The sequence below is a fragment of the Mauremys mutica genome, chromosome 24, assembly GCF_020497125.1.
Source record: "Mauremys mutica isolate MM-2020 ecotype Southern chromosome 24, ASM2049712v1, whole genome shotgun sequence".
Taxonomy (NCBI): Eukaryota; Metazoa; Chordata; order Testudines; family Geoemydidae; genus Mauremys; species Mauremys mutica.
In genome coordinates, this window is record NC_059095.1 from 12201178 (window position 1) to 12215060 (window position 13883).

The following is a 13883-nucleotide window of genomic DNA, read 5'->3' on the forward strand; positions in this document are numbered from 1 at the left end:
GCGTGGCCTCAACCAGAAGAGGCGGAGCCTTTCAAAATTTTAAAGGCCTTAAATCACCCTGGAGCTACCAGCTGCAGAGGTGGCTGGGAGCTCAGGGGTGAATTAAAGGGCCTGGAGCTCCGGCAGCCGGGCTCGGGTGGGGTTTTAAAGGGCCCGGGGCTCTCCGCAGCGGGAGCCCTGGGCCCTTTAAATCACCGCCGCGGAAGCCGGTCCAGGCCGACACGGCATACTGGCTCTTGCCGGTACTCTGTACCGTCCCGTACCGGCTTACTTTCACCTCTGGTGGGTTGGGGCGTTCATGGGGAGTTAGTGCAGAGCTTGGCATCAGGCGCCGCCTGCCCAGTGCAGCCAGATGGCCCAGTCCGAGTGGGGCTGGGTGTCCAGCGTCCGACACACCAGGGATGGTGCTTGAATGCATCTCCTGGCCTCCTCCTCCACCCACAGTCCCCATCTCAGTCCCTGGACCATGAGAGGGGCCGCTGGAGGCAGAGACACGAGTGGAGGAGGCTCAGATCCGACAGCCCTTCCTCCTCGCTGAACGGCGACGATGGGCAGGACCCCTATGAGAAGGCTTATCTCCTCCTCCTGGGGCAGCTCAACGTGGTCACGGAGGACCTGGCCAGGACCCATGAGGAGCTGTGCAGGGCCAGGGCCCAGCTGGCTCACGAGAGGAAGCCCTTTGAGATCTTCAAGCGCAGGGTGAGAGTCTCACCCATCATGTCCCTCGCTGCAGCGCCGGTGGGGGTGGGGAGGGGCCGGCTGCCGGTGGGGGTGGGGAGGGGCCGGCTGCCTGAATGGCCCAGTTCAGTCTCCTCCCCCCCAGCAGAACCTTGCGGAGATCCTGGGGTTGAACAGGAGCCCGGAGAAGATGGTGGAGGAAGACTCCATGATGGAGGAAGACTTGAAATATGCGTATGATGCTGTCCGGGTCTCCAATAAGTGAGTCTGTTTACTCGGTGTCTCAGCCATGTCTGGGTTTCCCATAATGCTGCTGTGGCTGCTTAAAACCCCCCTGGGGGCCTGGCCTCCAGCGCCGCCCAGAGATTCGGGGGGCCTGGGGCAAAGCTATTTCAGGGGCCCCTTCCATGGAACAAGTTGCAATACTACGGAATGCTCTGTTCTCGTGGGGGGCCCTGCGGGGCCCGGGGCAAATTGTCTCTCCCCCCTCGGGTGGCCCTGCCGCCCTCCAGCGGCACTGGCCCTGGGGGAGCAGCAGGCCCTCTGAGGCCCTCTGAGGCTGCAGGGATGCATTTGTGGTGGAGAGGCAAGATGGGGTTTGGGTGGCAAGAGCCAGGTCAGAGCCCTGACAATGGGAAGTGCGTGATTCAGCGTGTGGAGACTTCAAAAAATTCCAGCGTCAAGTCTTCTGGGTTCTGTTCCAATCTCGGCCTTGGACTTAAGCAACCCCTGCCTCAGTTTCCCTAGCTGTAAAATGGGGGAAGCTTGCCTGTCTCACCCACGGAGGGGCATAGAGTTGTGAGGCCTTGCCAGCCTCCTGCCTGGTGAGCCAATCGCTCGCACCTCTGAGTTATTGCCCTTCCTTGCAGGCTACTCGAGAGCCAGCTGCAGGAGCAGCAGCAGCAGCACGAGCAGGAGCTGGAAGGTCTCCGCCTGGACGTCTGCTCCCTGAAGCAGCTGAGCAAGCAGCAGCAGAGCCTGATCCAGGACCTGCAACTGCAGCAGGAGGAGGGCGGGTTCCAGCACCAGATCGTCCAGCTGAAGAGAGAGAACCTGGTAAAGCGGGAGTGAGCCTGTTGGGATGGCGGGAGGGGGGTTGGTGGGAGCATTGCATGGCTGAGCTTGCAGTTCAAGACTTGCTACGTGGCCAGGCTGGGGCTGGGGCTGTGAGAAGGCTGATCGCTGCTCAGCATGCTGGGTAAACGCCCTGGTGCAGCGCACCCCCCGCCTCCCCATGCTGGCTCTTCGAGGGCGCATTGCATCCTTTCCCCGTGTGCTCCCCAGGATCTGGAGGGGCAGCTGGAGAGGCAGGAGAAGAACATGCTCAAGCTTCAGAAGCAGCTGAAAACCTCCATGAAGCAAATCCAGGATCTCACAGGCAGGTGCCTCCTGTGACTGGTCCGGCTGGGGGGCGAATGTCCTTTGTTGCCGGCCTAAAGCGGGGTTCTGCTCCCGACCGCATCCCCCAGCCTGGACGCAGCAGCTTCAAGCAGAAACACGGCTCTGCCGCCTCACCGCAGGAGCAGAGGGGGGCTGGTGGGATGGGCCTGAGCGCCAGCTCAGAGGGCGAGGGGTCCTGGGCCTGGGGATGGCACTGCCGAGGCCTGAGCTAGAGGGGATGGGCCCCTGCTCCCCCAGCTGCCCAATGAGACCCGCTAGAGGCGACCATGTGTGCACCATGAGCTCCGTTAATGCCAGCGTTTCTGCTTTTCCTTCAACGCCCCCCTTACCTGCCACGGGGCATCGCTGCTTTGCAGCCGGGAAGCAGACATGAGCCTCTCGCTGACAGGCGACCAACCAAAGCGGCTTTTCTTAGCCGCTGTTCTGGGCTCACCTTGTCTCGTGTTGTCTGCTAATAGCAAAGCTCCCACACGGCCCTTCTGTAAACCTCCATGTTTTGGGATGTGCTCCCCGAAAGCCCCACACCGAGCGCCCAGGACCCCCCCATCACAGCTGCCGACCCCAGAGCAGAGCTAGCGATGCCTGGTGACTTGCAGAGTCAGACTGCTCTGATTCAGTGTCCCCTTCGCTCTTGCGGGGTACAGAGCAGCAAGGGTACCCTACTAGGGCACTGGCCAAACAGGGAGCTTTGCAGAACTGGGGGTGCTCTTGGCAGCAGTTTGATGGAGGGGAGCTGCTGGCTGGGTTTGTAGGCAGCTGATTAAAACTGGTGGGTGAAGAGTGACCAGACAGCAAACATGAAAAGTCAGGACGAGGTTGGGGGGTAATAGGAGCCTATGTAAGAAAGACCCCAAAATCAGAACTGTCCCTGTAAAATTGGGACATCTGGTCACTCTAGGTGGGTGCCATGGGGTACTGGACATTCACAGATTAAGAGGCGAGCAAGTGAAGGGTTATTTGCCAACAGCAGCTTACAAGGCTGCCTGGCAGCGTCCATCCGGTTTGCTCTCAGCCCAAGCAACCGTCCCCTCCAGCTGGCCCAAGCAACCTCTAGCTCTGAATATCCCTCTGCCTGGGGCCCCGCTCTCCTGGCAGGAGTTCCCCGGGCAGAGGTGGGACCCCCAGTCCCTGCCCCACTCAGGAGTCAGGTTACATGGCCCCGGATCCAAGCGGATGCTCTGACTCTAATGACAGGTTTCAGAGTAGCAGCCGTGTTAGTCTGTATCTGCAAAAAGAACAGGAGGACTTGTGGCACCTTAGAGACTAACAAATTTATTTCAGCATGAGTTTTCGTGAGCTGCAGCTCACTTCTTCGGATGCATAGAATGGAACACACAGACAGGAGATATTTATACATACAGAGAACATGACAAGGTGGAAGTATGCATACCAACAGGCAGAGTCTAATCAATTGAGATGAGCTATCATCAGTAGGAGGAAAAAAAACTTTTTGAAGTGATAGTTAAGATGGCCCATAGAAGGTGTGAGGAGAACTTAACATAGGGAAATAGATTCAATTTCTCTAATAGACTCTAATGTTTTTGCTCCTTCCCCTGGGCAGCAAATGGAGAGGCCCGGTTGCTGGAGCAGAAGGTGAAGGTGGAAGAGATGGAAAGGCCCCTCGATGTCCCGTGCCCAGCTGGGGCATTCGGGGGCATGCTGGGGTGCAAAGCAGAGGATGAAGGGCGCCTCATCAGGACCATCATCACAGGTGGGGGGCTGGAGCCCCACGGGGAGTTGGGGCTGAGGGTCTGTCTACGCAGCAGTGTAAGTCCTGGCTCAAGCCAAACCCCCCTGTGTCCGCACAGATTGCGTTCACCATGGGCTCGAACCTCAGGGCCCAGGACCCTGCAGAGCTGGAGGGGCCGGGACTCTCTTATCCCTAGTGGCTAATGGACAGCTGACTTTGAAAGGGGATGGGGGGGGTTCTACCTGCTAATTCGGGTTCTGTTTATTTGGGGTGGATGGGAAGTCTCCAGCCCCACCCCCGGTTAGTGCTGGGCCAGGCCAGCGGTGGCTCTGTGCTTATGAGCAATGACTGAACTCTCGTGAGTGGGTGAAGGGATTAAATCAAACGTGCACGTGCCCACGTGGGAGAGCCCAGGAATGCAGCCGTGGGGCAGGGGGGTCTGTGCATGTTAATTTCCATGAGACCGGAGGGCGACTGTCAGCAGCCGGAGGCCTCCTCCCCAAACACTTCAGCAGACCTGCAGGACAGGAGCAGGAGCCTGCTCGGGGTGACCCCAAGCTGGCGAGGAGGGGAAGGAGGAGGACAGCACCTGGCTGGGCCAGATGTCGGCTCTGTCAGTGGGGGCGGGTGGAGTGGCTGTGCTGAAGGCTGGGGGGCAGAGGAATTGGGCAGGGTGGGGGCAGAGATGAAGCCCCTGCATGGGGAGGGAAGAGCAGAGGGGGCTGTGCCTGGAGAGGTGCTAACGGCAGGGAGGGGTGATGCCCCTCTGGGCGCTGGGCTGAGCTCAAGCTGCTTGGCTGTAATGAAAGGGGCGACTGGGCCTCGGGATCCGGGCTCTGTCCAGGTGATGGGCCCAGGTCGGGGTCAGAGGACGTATTGCTGAAGTTAGCAGGAGCTTGGCTCCTTCCGGGGAGGGGAGGGGTTTGAAATTGGGGCCCTGAATGCAGGGCCTGTCTCGTCCCACCTGTCGCTTGCTACGACCCCTCTGCCCTGTAGGCAGCTCCCGTGGGGCAGGCCCCAGCCTGTGACTTGTGGCTCGGACCTCCGGCTCCATCCCGGACTCACTCGGCCCCTTCTCGCCCTGCAGATTTCAAACCGCAGCACAGCCCCGGCGCCCTCCCCGCGCTGCCGGCCTACATCCTGTTCATGTGCTTCCGGCACGCGGACTCCGGCCACGAGGAGCACCGGATCCGCTCGCTCTTCGCTGCCGCCGTCAGCGGCATCAAGCGGGTGGTGAAGGTACCGTGGTGGGGGACGGGACGGGGGATGGGGCAGGGGGATCGTGGCCCCTCTGGTCAATGGCTGAGGGGCGGCCCTCAGGCGCTGGCTCCCTACCGCTGGCGTGTGCCCCCCACCCAATTGTTCCAGCTCGGGCCTGAGCTGCCCAGAAATGCCTCCTGCAGCCCCCAGGCATGTCCTTGTGTGACCTGGGGCAGGGGCCAGGGCGTTACTAGGGATCTGTGATGCCACCCTCAGGAGTGTGCCCGTCGAGGAGGGCTTGGGGCCCTGGGCTGAGGTTACAGGCCGGCTCAGCACGGCTGCTCTGGGCCACTGCCTGGCTTGGAGGGCAGGAGGCCTCGTCCTGCAGTAGCCGTGCTGCTTACGCGCATGGGGTGGTGTGATGGAATAGGGGCTGTCTGTGTGCTTGGTAGGCAGAGACAGGTATGCAGCTGTAACATGAGCCTGGCCTGGGAGAGGGGAGGTCTCACCTCTGGCTGGAGGTAGACAAAAGGGAACGGGGGAGTGGAGGCATTCTTCGGTTTTGGGAGCTGGGAGGTGGGGTTTCAGGGGATCCTAGGCTGGGATCCAAGCACCCTGAACCCAGAAAGGCCAGATTGAGGGGTCCTAGCTCTGAACACAAGCTGGGCCATATCCTGTGTTCCTGCTGTTCAATAAACCTTCTGTTTTACTGGCTGGCTGAGAGTCACTGTGAGACCAGGAAGAGGGGTGCAGGGCCGGACTCCCCCCACACTCCGTGACAACTGGTGGCAGCGGTGGGATCGGCGGCACCCCGTGGACGGCGCTTCCTGCAGTAAGTGACTGGGGAGCAGTAAAACGAAGGGGCGATTCACCCCTGGGAGAGTGTGGCCAGAGAGAAGGACTTTGCAGTAACAGGGTCCCCCGGGGGATCACAGCGAGCGATCCCAGGGGCGGAGGAGTCTGCAGCTCGACCCTGGCAGAGAGGTGGTGACCTCAAGGACTGGCACACTAGGGGTCCCCCTGGAACCCGTGGGGAGCGGTGAGCACCCCGGCCTGCGAGCGGCCAGCAGGAAGATGTATGCCCAGCAGCGCAAGTGGGAGCTGGTGGAGCTGTGCAAGCAGAGGGGGCTGCGCCATGGGAAGCTCACCAAGGCCCAGCTGATTGCCCGGCTGGAGGAGAGAGATCGCAGGGATGAACCGGTCCCTGTCTCTGAGGGAAGCAGCCGGGCAAATGCAGCGCAGACCATGAGGAGAGGTTGCAAGGAGAGGTTCCTGTGGGAGAAGGGGTTCCTGTACCGGGAATGGGCTCCCCCCGGGGAAGTGGAGTCATGGGGGATTAGGAGGCAGCTGGTGGTTCCCCAGAAGTTTCGCCACAAGCTGCTGTACCTGGCCCATGACATCCCCCTCGCAGGGCACCAGGGAATCCGGCGCACCAGGCAGAGGCTGCTACAGAACTTTTACTGGCCTGGGGTCTTTACCCATGTCCGGCAGTACTGCCAATCCTGTGACCCCTGCCAGCGGGTGGGGAAGGCCCGGGACAAGGGGAAAGCAGCTCTGAGGCCTTTGCCCATCATAGAAGAGCCTTTCCAGAAGGTGGCCATGGACATGGTGGGACCTCTCAGCAAGGCGACCCGGTCAGGGAAGAAATACATCTTGGTGGTGGTAGATTTCGCCACTCGATACCCCGAGGCGGTGGCCTTGTCCTCTACCGAAGCAGACACCGTGGCGGATGCGCTGCTGACCATTTTCAGCCGGGTGGGGTTCCCCAAGGAAGTCTTAACGGACCAGGGGTCCAACTTCATGTCGACCCTGCTCCAGTCCCTGTGGGAGAAATGTGGGGTCCGACCCAGCTGGGCCTCAGCGTACCACCCCCAGACCAACGGGCTGGTGGAGAGGTTCAACGGGACGCTAAAGATGATGCTAAAAACATTCATGCACCAGCACCCACAGGACTGGGACAAGTACTTACCTCACCTGCTGTTTGCGTACAGGGAGGTACCCCAGGAATCCACTGGGTTCTCGCCGTTCGAACTGTTATATGGAAGGCGGGTAAGGGGGCCTCTGGACCTGATGAGAGACGAATGGGAGGGGAAGGCCGCTCCCGATGGAGAGTCGGTGGTGGAGTATGTCCTGACCTTCCGGGAAAGACTTACCGAGCTCATGGGCCTGGCCAGGGAGAATCTGGCCCGAGCCCAGAGGAAGCAGAAGGTCTGGTACGACCGCACGGCGCGGGCCCGCGCCTTCGCCACCGGGGACCAAGTGATGGTTCTCATCCCCGTGAGGAAAAACAAACTCCAGGCTGCCTGGGAAGGGCCCTTCAAGGTTATCAAGCAACTAAATGAGGTAAACTATGTGGTGGAGCTGTCGAACCGGGCTCATCACCGCCGGGTGTACCATGTGAATATGATGAAGCCATATTATGACCGAGGGAATATGGTGCTGGCCGTGTGTGGGCACTGGGAGGAGCCGGGGGATGACCCTCTAGTGGATCTATTCCCAGGGACAAAGGCTGGTTCCCCCCTGGAGGCGATCCCCCTCTCAGATCAGCTGACCCCAGCTCAGCATGCTGAGATCAGAGGGGTGCTGCAACTGTACCGACAGTTGTTTTCCAACCAACCTGGGCGCACTAATTTGACCGTCCACCGGGTGGAGACTGGGGCACACACCCCGATACGCTGCTCCCCTTTTCGGGTTACCGGGAAGACTGCCCAGGACCTGGAAAGGGAGGTCAGGGACATGCTGGCTTTAGGGGTGATCCAGCCGTCCGCCAGCCCCTGGGCCTCCCCAGTGGTGCTGGTCCCCAAGAAGGACGGGTCGATCCGGTTCTGTGTGGACTATCGAAAGCTCAATGCCATCACTGTATCTGATGCCTACCCCATGCCAAGGCCTGACGAGCTCCTAGACAAGCTAGGAGGCGCTCGGTACCTCACCACCATGGATCTTACAAAGGGCTACTGGCAAGTGCCGCTGGACGCAGATGCCAGGCTGAAATCGGCCTTCATCACCCCCCTGGGGCTCTATGAGTTTCTGACCCTGCCCTTCGGCCTCAAGGGAGCGCCGGCCACCTTCCAGCGCCTGGTGGATCAGCTACTGAGGGGGATGGAGAGTTTTGCTGTGGCGTATATTGATGACGTCTGCGTCTTCAGCCAGACCTGGGAGGACCATGTGCTCCAGGTTAGACAAGTGCTGGACCGACTCCGGGAGGCTGGGTTAACCGTAAAGGCTGAGAAGTGCAAGGTGGGGATGGCTGAAGTATCTTACCTGGGCCATCGGGTGGGGAGCGGCTGCCTAAAGCCGGAACCGGCCAAGGTGGAGGTGATCAGAGACTGGCCCGCTCCCCAGACCAAAAAGCAGGTCCAGGCCTTTATTGGGATGGCGGGGTACTATCGAAGGTTCGTGCCCCATTTTAGCGCCATAGCCGCCCCCATCACTGAGCTGTGCAAGAAGGGGAAGCCTGTGCAAGGTGGTCTGGACTGAGCAGTGCCAGCAGGCTCTCCAGGCGCTGAAGGAGGCTCTGCTCAGAGGCCCAGTTCTGGCAAACCCAAACTTTGACAAGCCCTTTATGGTGTTTACCGACGCCTCAGACACGGGCCTGGGGGCGGTGTTGATGCAGGAGGATGAAAAGGGGGACAGACACCCCATCGTGTACCTGAGCAAGAAGTTGCTACCCCGGGAGCAGAACTACGCGGCCATCGAGAAGGAATGCCTGGCCATGGTGTGGGCCCTGAAGAAACTGGAGCCCTATCTCTTTGGGCGCCACTTCACTGTGTACACCGACCACTCTCCCCTGACCTGGCTGCACCAGATGAAAGGAGCCAATGCCAAGCTCCTGAGGTGGAGCCTGCTCCTGCAGGACTATGACATGGACGTGGTCCACGTGAAGGGAAGCGCCAACCTGATAGCGGACGCGCTGTCCCGGAGAGGGGGCCCCGAACTTCCCCGGGTCACTGGACAGTGACCCCGCTCAGTTCAGTCTCGGAGGGGGGAGAGGTGTGATGGAGTAGGGACTGTCTGTGTGCTTGGTAGGCAGAGACAGGTATGCAGCTGTAACATGAGCCTGGCCTGGGAGAGGGGAGGTCTCACCTCTGGCTGGAGGTAGACAAAAGGGAACGGGGGAGGGGAGTCAGTCTTCGGTTTTGGGAGCTGGGAGGTGGGCTTTCAGGGGATCCTAGGCTGGGATCCAAGCACCCTGAACCCAGAAAGGCCAGATTGAGGGGTCCTAGCTCTGAACACAAGCTGGGCCATATCCTGTGTTCCTGCTGTTCAATAAACCTTCTGTTTTACTGGCTGGCTGAGAGTCACTGTGAGACCAGGAAGAGGGGTGCAGGGCCGGACTCCCCCCACACTCCGTGACAGGTGGATTGGGGTTTTTGTCGGGGTGGGGATCTGGGAGGTGCAGGCGGGCGCCACGATGGGGAGGCGAAGGCGGGCAGGTCGGCTCCCTGGGGTCAGCCAGCAGGAGCCTGAGGCTGCTGGTTTTCTGCCTCTGGCCAGAGGTGGCCTCAGTCACTGAGGGTGTCCCACTGCTCCACTCCCTGGGCGGGGGCTTGGGGCTGCTGCTTCCCCCCTTCTGCCCCCCTCCCATGCAGAGGGGGAGGCCAGGGGTGTCTGGGGGGCAGTGGTTGGAGGAGGTCTTGCTGCCCCAGCAGGGCATGTGGGGGAAGAGACCCCTCGGCCCCGGTGAGAGCCCTGCCGAGGAGTGTCCAGCCCCAGTGGCTGGGAAGAGGAGCGGAGGCCGCTCTCGCTGCAGTGTCGGTTCCCTGTGACCGGCCTGGGCCTGGGCCTGGGCCTGGGCCTGGGCGGAGAAGGGAGCAAACGCTGATACTGATGTGATATTAATCCTTATGTCTCAGGGGCTCCTCTGCAGGCTGGCAGCCCCCCAGCCTGGAGCACTGGGCCCTGCAGAAAGCAGAAGCTCTCGCTGGCCAGGCCATGCCTGGCGCCGCTTCTGCCTGCGGCTGCATTTGTCTCTGGCAGTGACTTTGGAGCCGGCCTGGGGCAGCGACTGCTCCTCCCCAGCACTGGCTGCATCAGGGCTCTTACTGCCTCTCAGCAGACGCTGCTCCCTGATGGGCAGTGGCCCGCGGGGTCCATCCCGGCTCCCCTGATCGCTGGGGCCCCACGGCGCCGTGAGATGGAGATTGCTGGAGCTCGCCCATGGCTGCCGGCTGTGAACAATGAATCAGGGTGTCTCTGGAGCAGGCCCCGTGGTGACTGGGGACCCCAGATGCTGGTTGGGCTGTCGGGGAGCAACTGTAAAATTCAGGCCTCCCGAGGCAGCCAGGGGCACAAACGGGGGGGCTGGGCTGAATGCAGCCACTTGTCTGCTGAGTGGCCTCCCGTTCTGGCCCTCGCACTGATTTGGGGGGGGGGGTGCAGACCCCCAAGCAGCGGCTGGCTTTGCTGGTGTGCCCACGCCCTCTAGCGCGGCTCCCTGGCACAGTCTCCTCGTGCTCCCTCCTTGTGCAAGTCTCCAACGCCTGGGCCCCCCCCACCCCACCCTGATGCCTCGCTTTGTGTCCCCCGCTCGCAGAAGCACAGCGAGGACTTGGGCGTGGTGGCTCTCTGGCTCGCCAACACCTGCTGCCTCATCAACTGCCTGAGACAGTACGGCGGGGACCAGGTGAGGGCACGGGGCCTGCTCCAGCACGGCACCGCCAGGCTGGCCTGGCCTGGCCTCCCCCGGCTGGGGGCTGCAGAACAGGTCCCAGCCAGGAAGCAGCAGGCATGGGGGGGCTGTTTGCCTTTAGTAGGCTCCCCCTAGTTTCTTCTGAGACCAAGATGGCGCTGAGTCAGTCCCAAGGCCTGGCTTGGCCCACTGCTCCGTGGCTGTTTACTTCAGCTTCTCTCCCTTGGTCAGTGGCTCCTGCCCTCGGCCTCAGGCCGGATCTGGCCGGGCCATGGCCTCGCTGCTCCGAGGGGAAGCCTCTGGCTGATGCCGCCCTGCGGGTACTGGCTCTTTGCCTGCCATGCTGTGCAGCAAAGTGCACTTGCACTTACTGAATTTCATCTGGCTGATTTCACACCAGCTCTCCAAAGAGCTGCCTGTAGACAGGGACCGCCAAAGGGGGGATAACCTGAGACTGGTTCTGGGGGCCGCGCGTCAGGGAAGATGTGGATAAATTAGAGTCCAGAGGCGAGCGACGAGAATGAGAACAGGCTTCCACAGCCTGACCGTGGAGAGAAGCTGAAAACTGGGCATGTTTAGTCTTGAGAAGCCGAGCTTGGGGGATGGGAACCTGATGATTAGCCTTCAAATGTGTTAAGGGCCATTACAAAGCCAGTGATCAATTCGCCATGTCCTGCCTTCAGAGGACAAGGAGTGATGGGCTTAATCTGCAGCAAGAGAGATCTAGGTTAGATATTAGGAAAATCTTTCAAACTCTCAGGGTGGTGACGCTCTGGAGGGAGGCGGTGGGATCCTCGTCCCTGCAGGTTTTTAACAGGCTGGACGAACACCTGTCAGCGATGGCCGAGGTTTGGTCCTGCCCCAGCGTGAGGGGCTGGAGTCCTGACCTCTCGAGGTCCCCTCTAGCCCGACAAGCCTACGATTCTATAGTGAACCACAGCCCAGACCCTCTGGCTTCAAACTGGGCAGTAGCTGCTGGCCTGGGGAGGGGTCTCTTCCTACCAGCAAACCATCTACCCCCGAAGGGCTGAGAAGAACCCAGCCAGATCCCCTCCATGGAAGCCCCTGAGACCAGCATCCTCAGGGGATGTTCTGAGCACCAGAATAGGATGCCTGGGTGACCTGTACCGTGGGGATACTGGCTGCTGCTGGGTTCTTTACTCCGCCTGCCTGGGGGAGGGGGGCAGGGGAGCTTATGGCGGTGGGGACGGAGTTGATCTTCAGTCACTGACCTGTCAGGTGCGCCGAGATCCCTGGGTGGGAATGTGACGGATTCTGGAGGGGGGACGTGTGCAGTGGATGCTGGGGTGGGTCCCTGCATGGCTACCCCACAGCTCTCCAGAGCCCAGGGCGTGGCTCTGCCGGGCTCCAGCACCTCTCGGTCCACGAGCCCGGCCATTTGCTGTCCGCAGAGCTACCGGCTGGCCAACACCCCCAAGCAGAACCAGCACTGCTTGAGAAACTTCGACCTGGCCAGCCACTGCCAGAGCCTGGGTGACCTGGCCATTCAGATATACCAGCAGCTGATCCGCGTGGCACAGAAGAAACTGAAGCCCATGATTGGTAGGTACCGGCTGGGCCTCCCGGGAGCGCTGTAGGGATGGGAGCGAGCTTGGTGAGGGGTGAGGGCAGCAGAGAGCTGGCTTCATGCTCGGTGCTCAAGGCGGGGATGCCATGGCGAGGCCTGGCATAAAGGGGTCATGGTGGGCTGGGCAGACCTGGCATCTCGAGAGCAAGTGGCTGCCCCGTCCCCCTCAGTACAGCCTCAGAGGGACCCTGTTACCTGCCCAGTGACCCTCTGGGATTGAGGGTGGCTGGGCACTGACCTGCCACTTACCCCTCTGTGGGGGGAGTGAGGAGATTAATGCCATGAGCTGGACAGGGCAGTGGTGGGGGGGCAGGAAGGTCCCTGCTCTGCCGCCTGGCTGAGCGACTGCCCCCTGGGAGCGTGGCACTCGGGGCTAGTCTGGGTCCGCTCTGAATGGCAGCGAGCAGCAGGTGACTCACCAGATGGCAGGAGCCGGTCTGGAGGTGCAGCCTCCCAAACACAGCGCCTGGGCTGTGGGGTCCCGGGGCATGCACCGGGTGCTGCCCAGAGATCAGTGCCCAGGACGTACCCAGCCCCCTGGGTGCCGAGAGCAGAGCCAGCCGCAGAGACAGGGCCCTTTGCTCCCTGAGGGAAGGGCCCTGGGATTTCAGCGCCCGCTGGCCAGGCTGAGCTCAGCCTCCCTCCCCTCTGCCCTGCCAGTCGCCGCCATGCTGGAGAGCGAGACCATCCAGGGCTTGTCGGCCAGGCCCCCCGGTTACCGCAAGCAGCCGCCGGCTCCCGCCTACACGCTGGACTCGCTCCTCCAGCAGCTCAGCTCCTTCCACGAGGCGCTGGGGAGGCACCAGCTGGAGCCCGTGATCGTGGGCCAGGCCTTCCGGCAGCTCCTCTTCACCATCAGCGGCGTGGCCCTCAACTACCTGCTCCTGAGGAGGGACGCCTGTTCCTGGAGCCAGGGCGTCCAGCTCAGGTCAGTCCGTCCCCTCCCGCCTCCCGCGGGGCTCGGGTGCTCCCCCGTCAGGCTGGGCCTGGAGCCTCCTGGATTCTCCCTCCAGGCTACAGCCGCTGTCCGGGGTTTTGTACCTCCTAAGCTGGGCTTGGCCTGCGTGGCCCAGGCCCATCCTCCAGAGCACGGGACTGGGCGCTGGCCCCTCCTGGGCTCCGGCTGACTCCCAAGCGCTGGGTTCTTCATGGGCGTAGGGCTAATCCCACCTGGCCAGGGGGCGTCTGTAGAGGGGGAGGAAAAGCTCGAAGTGCCAGGTTCCTATGGTGCCATCAGGCCTAGCTACCGTCCAGCTCTGCCCCCATCACTGGTGGGGCACCTCAGTCTGCCTGCACGTATCCTCCTGACACCCCAGCGGTGGCAGTAATACCCCCCCCCCGGGAAGCTTGCTGTGCCAGAGACCTCAGGCAGGACTTGAACCCAGGTCACCAGAGTCCCAGGCTAGTGTCCTACCCCCTGGGCCATCCTTCCTCCCACCTAGCTGGTTGGGAGTGGGGCTGCCCAGCTCTTCATGGCCCTGGGCTGCTATTGGCAGTTCTCCTGCTGGGTCGAGCCAAGCTGTGCCTGGCATAGGGATGTCCCGGCTGGCCGGGGGCACACAAGTGTGTGGGGGGGGGGGGGGGGCTGTGTCCTGGCTGACTAGTCTGGGGCGGGGGAGAACTGGGCCCAGCTGAGTGGAAGGGAAAATGATGCTCAAACTGGGGCCACCTGCTCCATTGCGTGGGCAACAGGGAGC

General features: G+C 61.7%; 1 protein-coding gene across 2 annotated transcripts in view; it reads left to right on the top strand.

Moving 5' to 3' along the window:
- Positions 1-13883, top strand: part of LOC123356069 (unconventional myosin-Va-like) — a 67224-nt gene that overhangs the window by 51096 nt on the left and 2245 nt on the right. Inside the window, exons 26-33 of one of the 2 annotated variants that reach the window (XM_044999038.1) lie at positions 824-939; positions 1548-1734; positions 1963-2056; positions 3641-3790; positions 4857-5008; positions 10503-10592; positions 12011-12161; positions 12847-13114. In XM_044999038.1, coding sequence (XP_044854973.1) covers positions 824-939; positions 1548-1734; positions 1963-2056; positions 3641-3790; positions 4857-5008; positions 10503-10592; positions 12011-12161; positions 12847-13114 — 1208 coding nt within the window. The remainder of the gene's footprint in view (positions 1-823; positions 940-1547; positions 1735-1962; positions 2057-3640; positions 3791-4856; positions 5009-10502; positions 10593-12010; positions 12162-12846; positions 13115-13883) is intronic. The other variant, XM_044999039.1, reaches the window with a different exon arrangement.